At 38.6% G+C, this 15,737-nt stretch overlaps 1 protein-coding gene across 2 annotated transcripts in view; it reads left to right on the plus strand.

Annotated features, from left to right (window-relative positions):
• The window catches only part of LOC109037436 (maltase A1), a 32,420-nt gene extending 16,933 nt beyond the window's left edge, over positions 1-15,487 (plus strand). For both annotated transcript variants that reach the window (XM_019052104.2, XM_019052105.2), the window contains exons 6-11: positions 5,146-5,393; positions 5,960-6,167; positions 7,915-8,170; positions 8,703-8,898; positions 10,780-10,923; positions 11,953-15,487. In XM_019052104.2, the coding sequence (XP_018907649.2) occupies positions 5,146-5,393; positions 5,960-6,167; positions 7,915-8,170; positions 8,703-8,898; positions 10,780-10,923; positions 11,953-12,139 (1,239 nt within the window). In that variant the 3' untranslated portion in view covers positions 12,140-15,487. The remainder of the gene's footprint in view (positions 1-5,145; positions 5,394-5,959; positions 6,168-7,914; positions 8,171-8,702; positions 8,899-10,779; positions 10,924-11,952) is intronic.
• The last annotated feature ends 250 nt before the right edge of the window (positions 15,488-15,737 follow it).

Genomic DNA, 15,737 nt, shown 5'->3' on the forward strand with positions numbered 1-15,737 from the left:
GCTCATCGTAGGAAAACATGCGGGAGGGGACACTGATCACAACGCAAATGCGATGCCAACTTCTCATTAAGACTCAAATAAATGTTGAAGGAAACAAAGAATCTTTACAGACTTAATTAAAAGATAAATTGAGTTTTAGAATTTTAACAGTGCGTATCAATCTTAACGCAAAAACATGAGGCCAAAATTCGATCTGTGATTTCAAAATGTTAGCTTGTTGCAAATTGTGTTAAAAAATTCTTCTCGTAACACACATGAAAATCCTGTTAAAAATGTCTACATTGAACAACTCACAAACCGGTACCTTCAAAGCAAATGTGAGGGCATTTGACATTTTGTTGATTACTCATGACTCTACATACGTATCGCATTTTATACATCGCACTGATAAGACCGTGGAGCTCTTGTCATTCGTTATTTTACCCGGCGAGATTACTGATTCGATGTATGTATTATTTGATTAACCGACCGGCTGTAATCTCCAGGTACTTCTTGTCAATCTCAAACAAGAATGTTTTGAATTCACTGAGATCCGGTTTAATATTGACACAGCCATGGAATTACACACTAATCATTTCAAACCGGAACTGTGAGCTCAAGTCAATAGACTTGGCTTTAAACTTCCCCTTGTTTAGTTATCATCGTGCTATTGTATTTATCGTAAGTCAACTCATGCAGATGAAGCGGGAGGGGGAGGGTGTCTGGAAACCTGATCAAAGCTGATCTTCAATTAGATTTTGCGATTCTTATTCCGGAAGGAAGGGACTCGAGTTGAGGCAGATACTTTCTAGTGAATTTCTTTTTCATCTAGGCGCAGAGGCGGATCCAGCAATTTGGCAACACCGGATTACCTCCATTTAAACCTATGCTAAGTAATCGATTCTTGTCGGAGCACCTGGCTCCCCCTCCTCCCAAGAATCGATTCATTTCCATAGGTTTAAATGGAGATAAGACAATGTTGCCTATTCGCTGGATCCGCCAATAACTACGAGGGGCGTTCAATAAGTAAGTATCCCCTCTCTCTAAAATCAATAGGAATGAACCAATTTTTAAAAACTTGGGCCCAAAATCTTTCTTAGGATATACTGAGTTCAACCAAACAAACCGCAACAAAATCGGACCATGTGCGGCCGAACGCGAGCCGTTTGAACGCGCCGAGGTGCACGCCGCTCCCGCCGAATCCGCGGAGATTTGAAGTCCGCTTCTCCGCCAACACTTCAGTCGTTCATCACTGACAAAAAATCAAAGAAGTTTTTGTAAAATAGGGGGCTTACCTCACCTCTCCACATAACCAGCTCGATCCAAGCAGGTCTGATACTGATTGTGAGACTAAGAGAACAGCTTTTGGATACCACGCGTGCAGAAGTCTTTCGACTGGCTGGGGATGAAAGTGTTGACGGCTTGTTTGACCTCTTCCACTGATTCAAAATGAACTCCCCCAAGTTCAGATTTTAGATACGGTAATAAATGGCAATACAGACCACCATTTATTCCCTTTTCTGAAATCTGAACTCGGGGGAGTTCATTTTGAATCAGTGGAAGAGGTCAAACAAGCCGTCAACACTTTCATCCCCAGCCAGTTGAAAGACTTCTGCACGCGTGGTATCCAAAAGCTGTTCTCTTAGTCTCACAATCAGTATCAGACCTGCTTGGATCGAGCTGGTTATGTGGAGAGGTGAGGTAAGCCCCCTATTTTACAAAAACTTCTTTGATTTTTTGTCAGTGATGAACGACTGAAGTGTTGGCGGAGAAGCTCTTCTCTTGTCGCGGACTTCAAATCTCCGCGGATTCGGCGGGAGCGGCGTGCACCTCGGCGCGTTCAAACGGCTCGCGTTCGGCCGCACATGGTCCGATTTTGTTGCGGTTTGTTTGGTTGAACTCAGTATATCCTAAGGAAGATTTTGAGCCCAAGTTTTTAAAAATTGGTTCATTCCTATTGATTTTAGAGAGGGGGGATACTTACTTATTGAACGCCCCTCGTAGGCGGGGACGGGACGCGGTTCTGATCGCAAAAAAGCGCCTTCAGCTACCCAGCTATGCGAAACGCCCGACATGGTAACACGAATAGTCGCACTGCTGTTATGATAGACTTGAGACACTTCGCTTGAATCGAACCTCAAAAGAATAACGGAACTAATGCGGCATGTGACGTTGACTCCTTCCTATGAAATTCAAACGCCTAAATACAAAGCGAATCATTCCCGATTAATTTTCAAGACTTCGAATTAAATAAATTGTTTTTCAAGGAATAATGTCTCCATCACCCAAACAAAATGGTCCAAAAAGCATTTTGTAACGGAAAAATCGCAGTATTTTGAGATTTAGTTGCGATTTTTCACGATTTTTTTGACGATAAAATCTGTATAAGACCATCAGCAGCTCAACGATTATCCTTAATCGTGTAGGGATTTCATCTTAATTCAATCGCGTTCGATAAAATCGAAATTTTATCTCGATTTATCACGAATTTCAGTCCGATAATATCGAAATAAATGGCCGTCGATAGAATTGCGATTTTATTGCAAATTTATGCGATGGCATCGCAACTTATTGCAATTTTTCATCCAGGAATATCGCGATAAATCGATGTCAATAAAATCGCGAAATATTCTCCGATCAAATCGCAACTTATCGCGACCTCAGCTAGTTGGATCAGATCAACCATTAACTCGTCTTCTCCCACCCCCAAGTAGCACAGGGCAACGAAAATATCGAAATTAAACTACAACTTTATTTCAATAAAATCGGAGTTTTTTTTACCATTAAATTGCAATATTATTACATCATTTAGTCGATTTATGCCAATTTTAAACAATCAACAAAATGAGCTCCATGTGCCATTAAGGTAGGCAACATGCAATGCAATGAAAAATTGCAACTTATTTCAATTCTATTGCAATAGAGGTGTGTGAAAAACGGCCAAATGCTCAAGGCATTTTCGAATTTTGATCACTTGGGGTGATACAGTAGCTTCCGAGACGCCCAAAACCGGTCGCCGTTTTGCTTAGAAGCGCCGGGTTGCGACGTTGCCATTTTTTAAAGTGGAAACCTTTAAAAATTCATATCTCCGCCGCATCTCAACCGATTTCAATGAACTTTTTTTTAAAATGTTCCTCTTAAATAGAGCTTTCTAGTGATGTATAGTTTCTTGGGGTTTACTTGGCTTTAAGTGGCACTTACGCGGTTTTAGCAGTTTTTGATAGACACAAAAATTTAGTTTTTATTTTACCACGATCGTGGAATCGACGGAATCTAAACAAAAACCAGTCTAAATGAAAGTTCAGATTCTCACCTTTCTAACGAGCACAAGATCATCCCGGGGAAACGTTTAGTTTCCGAGATATGACCGCTCAAAGTTGGTCACATGCGCTTTTGCGCAATGTGAATGCGTGTTATCACTAAGTCATTCGCGAACTAGGGGTCCCTTACGTTCAATTTACGTTGAAATAATTACACAGAGCAGTAAGGTGTACAACACGAGCCGTATTTTCACCTTCGGCTGCCGATGTGCGACGTTGCCATTTTTTGAAGTGAAAACTCTTAAAGATGCATAACTCCGCTGCATTTCAACCGATTTCAATGAACTTTTTTTTAAAATGTTCCTCTTAAATAGAGCTATCTAATGGCATTTAGGTTTCTGGATTTTATTTACCTTAGGGAGGCACTTAGGTCGTTTATATGGTTCTTTGCAGAGATTTTTCATACAAAAAATAGTGTTGCTATTTTTTTTTCTTTTTTTCAGGAGGGGGTCTGTATTTCCCCCGATTTTTTTTAACATTCAAACTAGATCGGAAGATCACCATCGCTTAAAGTATAATGTAAAAATCTTGGTAAATTAGCAACACCACCTTCTCCTGTACAATGAGAGCGTCGCTTTCAATATTTGTACACGTAAGAATAGTGATTAAAAGAATCCCTTTTTTAAAAGTTCTTTCTTTTAAATTTTGCCATTTTAAACCCTCCCACAATCCGCCGAGAAAAAAAAAATATAAATAGCAACACTATTTTTTGTATGAAAAATCTCTGCAAAGAACCATATAAACGACCTAAGTGCCTCCCTAAGGTAAATAAAATCCAGAAACCTAAATGCCATTAGATAGCTCTATTTAAGAGGAACATTTTAAAAAAAAGTTCATTGAAATCGGTTGAAATGCAGCGGAGTTATGCATCTTTAAGAGTTTTCACTTCAAAAAATGGCAACGTCGCACATCGGCAGCCGAAGGTGAAAATACGGCTCGTGTTGTACACCTTACTGCTCTGTGTAATTATTTCAACGTAAATTGAACGTAAGGGACCCCTAGTTCGCGAATGACTTAGTGATAACACGCATTCACATTGCGCAAAAGCGCATGTGACCAACTTTGAGCGGTCATATCTCGGAAACTAAACGTTTCCCCGGGATGATCTTGTGCTCGTTAGAAAGGTGAGAATCTGAACTTTCATTTAGACTGGTTTTTGTTTAGATTCCGTCGATTCCACGATCGTGGTAAAATAAAAACTAAATTTTTGTGTCTATCAAAAACTGCTAAAACCGCGTAAGTGCCACTTAAAGCCAAGTAAACCCCAAGAAACTATACATCACTAGAAAGCTCTATTTAAGAGGAACATTTTAAAAAAAAGTTCATTGAAATCGGTTGAGATGCGGCGGAGATATGAATTTTTAAAGGTTTCCACTTTAAAAAATGGCAACGTCGCAACCCGGCGCTTCTAAGCAAAACGGCGACCGGTTTTGGGCGTCTCGGAAGCTACTGTATCACCCCAAGTGATCAAAATTCGAAAATGCCTTGAGGCATTTTGGCGTTTTTTCACACCTTCTAAATGGGGCCCCTTCAAATAGGAGCTAGGCAAATACACAACACTCAGTGGAATTGCAATAATTTGACTATGTAATTGCTACTAACTGGAATCAGTGCTATTTGGGCCAAACAACGCATTATTTCCCCTCTAAGTACATACATTCAAGTCGCTTTTACAGCGCGCCCGGGCGCTCTGCGACACCTAATCGCCATTCTTGTCTATCGATCCAAAGGTCATCTAGTATGCCACATATCCACGATTTTACTAGACGTCCCCTACGTCTCTCCCAGAAGGAACCCAGTCTAGTACCTCCAAAGTACTAAATAAAATTCAATTCGTCTGTTGCAGGATATCCTGAAATTCTGGATCGACAAAGGCGTGGATGGATTCCGGATGGACGCCGTGTCTCACATGTTCGAGGACCAAGAGCTCCGTGACGAATCGCCGAGAGCAGGAGTCGAGGAGACGGACACCCTTCCCGACGAGTTCACCTACCACGATCACATCTACATGCTCAACCAACCTGAGTCCTACGCCATGGTCCGCGAGTGGCGAGTCATGTTCGACGAACTTCGCCAGAAAGATGGAATCCAGAGGTACGACTGCACCACAGTTTCGCACAATTTCAGTTTCACACGATTTCAGTTCCGCAAAATTTTAAGTTCCGCGCAATTTCAGTTCTGCACAATTTCAGTTCCGCGCAATTTCACTTCGTACCACACATAACTTATATCCACCTTACTGTGTTCCATTTGATCAAATGTTAAAAAATTGTCGTCAAACTTTATTTGATTTGGTGGCAGAAAACGCAAGAAAGAAATGAAAGATTGGAATTTTCAGTGAAAAATTTCATGAAATTTCACGAGTCTGTGAAATATTTATCTAGAGTATGCAACCCGCACTCAAACACACAAAAACCGAAGAAATTCACAATTTTTACATTTTGCGAAACATGAAAAGGAACCGATGATTTTACTATCTTTCATAAATTTTTGAAATTTCATGAAATATTTCACGTGAAATTTTAGGATTTTATTTTTCCATGAAATACTACCCTGCGCATAAAACATTCAACCAATGCAATCCTCAAAGGGCACAAGTAGTACACATAGAGGAGATAAACAGAAAATATGCACTTGATAATGATTTTTATTTTTTTCAGGATTATTATGACAGAAATTCAACACAACTCAACGATTCAGAAAACAGTGGCATACTACGGAAACGAATCGTTTCCCTTAGCTCACGTCCCATTCAACTTCAAGTTGTTTCACCTAAACCGAGATTCGAACGCAAACGACTTCATCAACATGCACAAATTCTGGCTAGACAACATGCCAAAAGCGAAGGGAATGGTCGCCAACTGGATCGTAAGTTCAAGCATAAGTTTTCAACCCAAAATGAGTTTCATTATCTTATGACACACGGATCTAAAAACGATTACCAGCTGTCATCTCAGTGGAAATAAGCATTAGAGAAAATATTGTGCAAATATCTCGATTGAGACAATGTTTGTAGTATTATGGGAACATTTGCTAGCTAAGCCTGATTTTTCCGTAAGTCACCCGCCAATTTATAGAATACAAAGTATTAAAAAAAATTTGCCGCTAAAATTGAAAGAAAACATATTGGTCAGTAAAATTTAGTCATTATTATCATCGGTTGAAAACTAATCTTGCAAACTTTTACAATTTAAGTATTTGCGTATGCTTTGGACAAAATACCCGATGTTTCTATTTGCCTATGACACATATGTACTTCCGGTTTAATGTAATATATTGACAAATGATGCTTATAGGAAAATGAGAGCGAAGAGTTTCCATCGTTAATTCTTATTGCACGTGTATCATAAAATCTAATCCTACATTGCATTTTTCGCATTGATCCCTTCATTATTTCCCAGCTATACAATTAAAATTTCGATTTTATTGGTTTTGAGTGCACAAATAGGACGAAGGTCGAGAATCCAGACCCCGAAAATACCTCGATTAAACTAATTTTACTCAATGAAAAAATAAAAATAAGAATGAAAAAAAGTTTAGATTTTCCCGATTGCAGACCCCTCTATTTGAATAATGTCTGGTTGTGCTCAAATTCGGCACTGACATATAGCACGTTATATATTTATGCGTAATCCGTCATCAAAGGCTGGTTGCAGCCATTTCCGCTAAAATGTGAAACGTGACTTGAACATGGTTCAATATCGCAGCGCGTTAGCCCGAGAAAACTCGAATATGACGATCGAGCCATGTTTAAGGTTATCACAAAACAAGGGAGCATCAAGTAAAAGTCACGATGGTGCCGGCGTGATTAGGGATACGACGAGGTGAGGGCGTTGCAAATTCGAGTGCCTCTCACAATCACATGATCGGTAGCAGTATTAAGTCCAATTGATAACGCCTTGCCTCGACACTTTTTTGAACGCGGATGAGTCACGAGGTGTACTGACCGAGGGCATTAGACTTTTGAGGCAAAGGCGCCTTTAAATTTCAAGTTACAATTCTTATTTAGAGTGAGAAGGATTGATGGGAGCTACCTCAAAATCAGTAGGTATCTGAAATATTATCCACTGAGAAATGACAAAAGAAGGGCCCTTTGAGCGTTTCATTACGTCAAAACTTTATAAAGGAAAAAGTAAATCCTCCCGCTCTTCTCAAAGACATAATAAGACATCAATTTCGTGCGACTCTGTGTGTGGGAATGTCCAAGCGAGTCGCGCTTGTTGCAGAACTCATAATTGAAGGGGAAAATTCATTGGAGATCCTCGACCAATTCTGTGATTTCAAGTTCATCCGAGGGATTTAGGGACTTAATGAACCACAAAATCGGTTTTTCGTTTTTTTCATTTTCTTATTGTGAAAGGATTAATTTTTTTTTCCTTTTTTTCAAACCCTAGAGTAAGTTTTTGGACATATTTGGTCTTAGTAGGCCCTGAAAATTTAAGAGAGGTTTTTGCCTATCTCATAGTTGGTTTAATCAACCTTCTTGGAGGGGTAAAAGGGAATGTAATTGGATAAAATTTAACACGTCAATTTCCTCGACCGCATTTTGGACCCGAAAAATGTTATTGGGGATTTTTGTAGTTTTTTCAAATTACAAATTTCTATGTGTTTACAGTGGGGTAATCATGATAACGTGAGACCAGCAAGCAGATTCTACAGGGAGCTGATTGATGGAATCAATATGCTGGGTTTATTGGTTCCCGGTGTGGCTATCGTCTACAACGGCGATGAAATTGGCATGACAGACACCTATATCCGATGGGACCAAACGATCGACCCGATGGCTTTCAAAGCCGGACCCACGAGATACCGTAAATGGTCACGAGATGGATGCAGAACACCATTCCAATGGGATACATCAGTTTCAGCAGGTACGTAATCCCGTGCCAGCTATATTCAAGCGCGTTGAAAAATTTTCTTTTTCCTCTCCTTTCTTGCATTTACCAAAAAAGTCATGTGATATAATTCTGACTTTCGACTGGTCACTTTGACCGACTAGAATCTTCTTCACAGTCAAAGGATCAATAGACGAAAAAGAGCAGTTTTTGCTGAGAAAGAGAATAAAACTAAGAGAAAAAATTAGAGAAATGTCACAACGAAGTAACTGTCTAATTTTACATTGAGGACAAAGAAGGTGCGCGAACGCAACTTGAGCTGCTGAATGAATAAAAACCTAGCTTATTTTATTTCTACACAAAAAACAAGATATTACCAAATATTTTTGATAAAAATATCTCCTCCAGCAAAAATTAATTCTTATAATGTCCAAAAATTATGAATCCGAAAAGAACGTCAAGTTAGAGGCGAACCCAAATATTTCAAAGTCATCAACTAACTGACGCTTAGAAAATAAACTGTGCGAACTATGCTTCTTTAATATCGTTTTCCCCCTTTTTCCTCCAGGCTTCTCCACTCACTCCAAGACCCAACTTCCCGTGAATCCGAATTATTGGGTTTTAAATGCAAAACAACAAATGGAGGACCGCTATAGTAACCTCAAAGTTTTCAAGAAATTGGTGGAGCTCAAGAAAAAGCAAACTTTCAAGAAAGGAGATTATCAGTTCTATGCCTTGACTGACTGGCTCCTTGCATTCACCAGGTAAGAATTTTTAGTAATTTGGTTAATTGGACGTATTTCTATCAAACGGAACTATGGCTTTTGCATCCCTAATTCGTTATACCGAACGTTTCCGAGGGGCGCTCATCGGGAGGGAGTAGTAAGTTTTAGACAAGAATTATTAATCTTTTTTCTGAAGCATAAGAAACCGTGTCCATGAAGAAGCAGTTAAGTAGAAAAACAAATGGATTAGCTTTTTTTTTGGGGGGGGGGGGGGGGGTGGTCAATGACTTGAGCCGGACCTTGATACTTCTGAGGACGCTATTTTTCCGCGGTGCGTTGTTTTTCTACTTAACTGCTTCTTCATGGACACGGTTTCTTATGCTTCAGAAAAAAGATTAATAATTCTTGTCTAAAACTTACTACACCCTCCCGATGAGCGCCCCTCGGAAACGTTCGGTATAACGACTTTTTGGGTGTACTTCGGTACATGGGCTGCTCCTCGCAGCCACTCACTCCTTTGAGAGTGGGCCTGCGTTGCATTTATGGAGCAGCCAAGTACCGAAGTTGTCGCAAAGAAGGGCTCCGCGTGCCCCAGATTCGAGTGCACATAGAATACACGCATAACAGGGCTCACGTCATAATGCACATAGTTCCGTTTGATAGAAATACGTCCAATTATACGTATACAAGCAATAAAAAGAACCATCTCCAGCTTGCATCGTGATATGAGCCCTAAGACGTTTAAAGACTACGATGCATAACAGGGCCCATGTCTCCATGGAGGTAGCTACTGATAATTTGAATATGTCCAATTATTTTTAGGGCGTAAGATTACCTTTAAGTCTCTGCACAGAGAGAGGAAGTAATTAACTGAGATTGCTGTTACTTACAATTAAAGTGAAAAGCTAACTCTATGCAAAATGTGTTCGATTTATCTCGTCTTTTTTCTTGATCTTTCGTTTAAGTCTCTCGGTAACCTGTACTTAAATCGGTAATCTCTAACCGACTTTGGATCTTTTTAGTCGCCCCATTGTTAAAGCCTCGCGTATAACATTCACCGACTTAGATTTAGGAATTTTGAATATTTCTCTTCAAATTTTTCATAAAATTGTGTTTGGTATTTGATCTAAAATACCTGAAAATTTCAAGGGAAAATATAAATATACATCTGCATCTCAAATATACATGTTTCATTAGGGAAAATTTGGCAACTCTCGAATGTTCAAGCAGCGTTTTTCCTTAGCACGGCAATAGTGCTTATGCATTGAATTTGAGGATCAAGTGAGCCTAATATATAAAAATATAATTTTTTAAAATGTTTCGTTATCAATCTTAAGATTGATTACGAAACATGCGGTAGAACCGCGCTCAGCACCAACTTTGCTTTGACTTCTGCCGGATGTGGTGGAGTGTAGGAAAACATGTCGCCTAGTAGAGAAGTATGTGCGAAAGTACAGGACGAATGTGCTGAGGACAAGTGCCGGCTGAGCCCAAGTGCGGAATGGAACGTTCAAGCAAAATCATCATCCGTCCCATGTGCTGAAGTCCATCTCCTGGTGCTCAGCGCGGTTTTGTTTTTCTCCGTGTTGTTGAATATTTCAAATGCCTGGTTTCATCAGTCGATTGCTTTATTTGTGTCTAATCACGTGCATCCAATCATAATGAAGCGTTAAGTACATACATACAAGTCGCTTTACAGCACTCCCTCGCGCTCTACGACTCCTAACCTCCACTGCTCTCTTCCAAACCACAAATCTTGGGGGAAGCGTTAGTGCGTTAGTATCAGCGTTAAGTTAAGCATTAAAAAACTGCCTTTTCACATACACGAAGTGATGAGACTTTGCAAAACATGTAAAAGCATATTCCACTTGATGTCCTCTGAGTTCTTTGATTCGAAAGTGTTGTTATTTCAATTCACAGGAAATTGGATGGTTTTTCGACGTACGCAGTTGTCATAAACTTGGGTAGTGACCTCACCACGACGAAAGGTCTAGCAGAGGCGGCGGGACTTCCATCAAATCTCACTGTGATCGTGCCTAGCGTGAACTCAGGATTCGAGAGTGGGTATGTACAACAATAAAATCGTCCTGAAAATCAATGAACCAAACGAAATAATCAAATTATCCTGCATTAAAAAAATTCCATTCATTATCTAAAATAATATCTTGCCAACCCTTATATTTCTCGCACTCTACATGAGAAGTAGGTATACCTTCGAGAATATTGAATTGAAGTTACGATTTCACGCGATAAAATTTAAAAAAAAAAATTCATCAGATGGCCAATGAATGCCAATTTTAAGAAAAATGAGTTCTATGTATCAGGAAGATGAGTCATTCGCAATGCAAAGAAAAATCGCAACCACCTTAAATTCCACAGCAATACATTCTTAGGAGAGAAACGCCTGCAATTGCTGGATAGGCAACCTACGCAACACTCCGATGCAGTAGAAACAATGTTACTGTGTAATCGCCATTAATTTCAACCTGTGCTATTTAAGTCATACGCAGTGTCAAAAATCAACTTTAATTAGGACTGAAATCGCTGAAATTAGAAAACTCAAACTTTCCTTACTTGATTTTTCTTATTACTATTTTACTTATTCTATTTTCAGCGATTCCAGTCTTAATCAAATGTATATTCCTTGTTTTTTTAGACTTGTTTTATCATGATTTTTAATTGATTCATACACGAGTCCAAGGAGGAGGGGACGCATGTTTTCCCCGTTTGTCCGAAAAAGGAAGGATGAAAGAAAAAGAGGAAGAAAGAAATAAATAAAGAAAGTAAAGAGGAAGAAAGAAAAAGAGGAAGAAAAAAAGAGTGAAAGAAAGAAAGAGAGAAAGAAAGGAAGAAAGAAAGTAGTAGTAAGGAAGGAAGGAGGAAAGAAAGAAGAAACGGAGGGAAGAGCAAGGAAGGACGCCTATATTTGTTAATTATTCATGACGGAATTGACTCAATCTAGATAGTAGATGCTTTGAAATTTCAAAAATTGTCTTGAGAAAAAGCCCCCCGGACCTGTTTTGTGTCTGGATCCGGCTATGAATGAATTTAACTCGAATCATCTGGCTTATCTATGACATTTATTTTCAACAGGCAAGTAGTGGAGACGGACAACGTTCTGCTGCGACCCAAGGCCTCGCTTGTCCTCTCGACGGGAGGCGGTCTGTCAACCCTCGGCGTCAAGAACAACCCTCACGTTGCCAACGTCCACAGCTCCCAACCCTGCGATCACGGACTCCGATCCAGCGGGCTCCGAGCTCAGGCGCGCTGGCCCTTATGACTAACCGTGGCCCTGGTGTTCCTCCAAGCCCTCGTCGCGAACACTAGGTGGCCTTAATAGACGAACCCGGACTCCCCGAAACTACAAAAATAAGGATAAACGGAAGTGCAGAAAGCAAACGGCGTCGTTAAACGACAACTGGACCACATTTTGCAATTAGGAACTATAAATTCCGGCCCGTTTTAAAAACAACGTATGTGCCATTAGTTTCCCAATGCTCATAAGTGTTTTTCAGATGGGCCAGAATTTATAGCTCCAAATTGCAAAATGCAGTCCAACTGAAGTAGAGCCCATCCACGGCGAGTAGGGTCATCGCCGCACAGAGGATCGAGTTTATGGAAGAGGTTGGACATGAATTTTTGGATAAAATTTCAAATTTGTATGCTTATTTCGTCACAAATTCAATTCCAACGGGTGTCTCTGCGAGGAGATTCCACGAAACAACCAGTGGCAGCACTCTCGAACATTTTTCTTCCATAGTTCCGAAAATATAAGCTTTCAATGTTCCCAGATTTTGTCCAGCCCCTCCTTTTGACTCGTTCTAGTGTGCGGCGTGGCCAGAGCAATTTTCTGGAGTTGACCTGACCCCCTCTCTTCCAGGAGTAGTCCAAGTTTTCCCAGTGCTTGGGGTGGTTTCAAAGGCTCTCCCCAGGAATTTTTTTAAAAATTGATCTCTCTTATAGATGCATTTTGAGGCTACGCTATATCCTCACGCACAATTAAAACATTTGAAAACTTAAGATTCTTTACCAACAATCCTCGGCTCCTTTTTCTTATCTCATGATGTAATGAAGCGAGGAAATGTACTAGTTTTGAGGCTATTTTCCATTGTGCAGATTTTTTACATAAGGCCAAATATTACCATTTCAAATTCTGGGGGAGCCAGGCCTATTCTGGCCCTTTCAGAGCTACGCTCACAAAAGTGGTCAAACTATCAGGGCCGTGACTTCGATGGCCAAAACAGCAGAACGCTTTTTTGTGGTGTACCATCTCTCCTCCTCCAATGGCTCAATCTTAAAGTGCAATTTGCCACCCTCTTTCAAGAAAACCCTCCCCGTCCACCTTTGTAATCTTAATTACGGCCCAGCAAACTAATTTTTCCAACGTATTAACTCAATACCAGTCTCCATCGATAAAAATTATGGTTAATTATCGAAGTGACTATTCAAATAGTATCAACTACTTGTAACCAGTAGTTTCGGTGCTTTAGCCGTACTAATAACTTAGAATGATTACCCTATATAGTCACAGCCACAACGAACATTCATGTTAAACTGTATGAACCTCAAACTTTTTTCAATGTCGCATGTCGGTTGGTTTTATCATGAGCACTAGTATCAAATTTTAGCCTTTTGACGTTATGCATTGACCTGTTTATTGACTATCAAATTGATTGTGATGTCTAATTGGTTCATTTCTTTTCAGCTTGACTCTTGCTGAACCAAAAGAAAAAACAGATACTTTTATCGACTTTACTCGACTGAAAACCTTTGCAAAACTTCCTGTAAAACATTGTAAAAGTGTTGTGGTTTTTACCCTTTATTTTAAGTATTGGCTCAGAGTTTAAATGATTTTGTCAAGATACACTCGTTCCCAAATTTATGAAACATGCTATATTTATGAATGGGCAAATTCGAGCTAATAGAAAATCTAGGACCATGCAGGACTTATGTCGACTTATGTAATGCGGTCTCTCGGTTATTTTGTTTTCTCTAAATATAAAAAAGAAAATCAAACAATTTACCATCTTCATTCAGGATTTTGTAGGTTTTAGTGTCATAGAAAAATTTAATGGAAGTCCCTGATTTTCGGTAAACTTTTGCCGATCAGGCACCGGTGTGAGGAAGAAGACTTCATGAATATAAAATAAAAAATAATATACCTCTCATCACACATTTCCTTAATTTTGTATTTATTTTTTATCTAAATTTATTTATAACTACATAAACAAGTCAGTGAAATAGGGGATTTAGGATTAATGGTTAATATTAACTCAACTGTATTTTACCGTACAAAAACATGGGTTTTGCGTCGTTTGCTACGTAAGTAAAAACTCCAAAACGCGTTGAATTTATTCTAAAACTTTTGGTGTTTCCCATGGTGAAAAATTCAGACCCTGATAACTATAAGAAGCGAAATAGTCCTTCTTTGATTATTTTATCGTAAATCTTCTTTTTTCTGATCTTATCGCGTATTTTTTTTTCATTCATCTTTCCTTTTGTGGAAATGTGGAGTTTTCAAATAGATGCACGAACTTTCCTCCCATTCCGTAAAAATGTGTAACTTTTTCTTGTAATTATTCCCCTTCCATTTCAATTGACTATAAGTCTCAGCTGTTGTCGATGTGAAAAACTTTAATTAATGGAACTTGAATTTGAAACTTTTAATCATTGAGTAGGATAGAGGTATTAGACCCTAATTTCATTTAAGCTGATTTAGTAAGTTTTTAAACCGAAAAAAGTTCATCTGATTTTCGTTGGTCTCAACAATCTGATTTGGAAAGATCATTGGGAGGAAGAAAAAAATGGTTATTTTTTACGTGAGAACATTAATAATTGTAGCGTTGTTCTATTCCTCATTAGAACAAATTCGATTATTTCTACTTAAAAAAGACGTATTTTTAAAAGAAATTAAACCTACCTACCTAATTAAATTTACCTACTGTGAAATAATGTGGCCATTCAAGCCTGTATATGAACTTTACTGAGATATGTTAACAGAAAATAAAAAGTATAAGGACATTAATATATATATTTGAAAATCTACTTACCTCCTCAAAGAGAAAGGTCATGATTTTTAGGTCCTTACTTTGAAAGTTCTGTCATTAATTAAATGCCGTATATTAAGAGGAAAATATTTGCCCTGTGCTATATCATGGGGCTCTTAATTATATTCATATATCATGTTCATTTTAATAAGTTTTTTTCTGTAAAATGCATTGAAATTGAATGTGTAAGTGTTCCATAATTAAAATAGATTGATTCATAACTGATCAATTGAACCTGGGTGAAATTTATTTTGTGTTTGATACGAATGCGTGTGTGTTTGTGTGAGTGTTTTTTTTCTTACTCCATATGCTTGTTTTATTTTTATTTCTTCATTGAGGTTTCAATTTACAAACCCTAATTTATTTAATTATTTATTCGCGTATTAATTAAATTGTAAATTTTCTGTGTATAATTTTAGTTGTTGTATATTTTTTCGTTTTATTAGTAGTTGTCTATTTTAAAGGGCGTCCTCGAAAAACATAATTTGTAAAGAACGTTACTTAGTTTAAGTGTAGGAACCTAAAAAATGTTCTATTCGTTTGAGCTAATGTTGTGTAAATAATTTTTTTCTTTCTTAAAACTTGTTTATTTTTTCATAATCGCTCCTTCTCTCATCAACAATTTCTCACGCTTAGAGGATGAAAGTTTAATTTGAGACAAAAATTGAGGCAAAAAAGTATCGATGATTGAACCAACAAATCACGAGCTCAAATCCTCCTTTCAAACAGTCAGCTCCCTGGTAAAAATTGGCTATAAGAGTTGCGTTTCAAAATACCATAGGAGTTCTTATAGCCGACTGAAGAAGGCGATAGAAAATCATACAGCTGGCT

Source organism: Bemisia tabaci, chromosome 5, assembly GCF_918797505.1.
Source record: "Bemisia tabaci chromosome 5, PGI_BMITA_v3".
Classification (NCBI taxonomy): Eukaryota; Metazoa; Arthropoda; class Insecta; order Hemiptera; family Aleyrodidae; genus Bemisia; species Bemisia tabaci.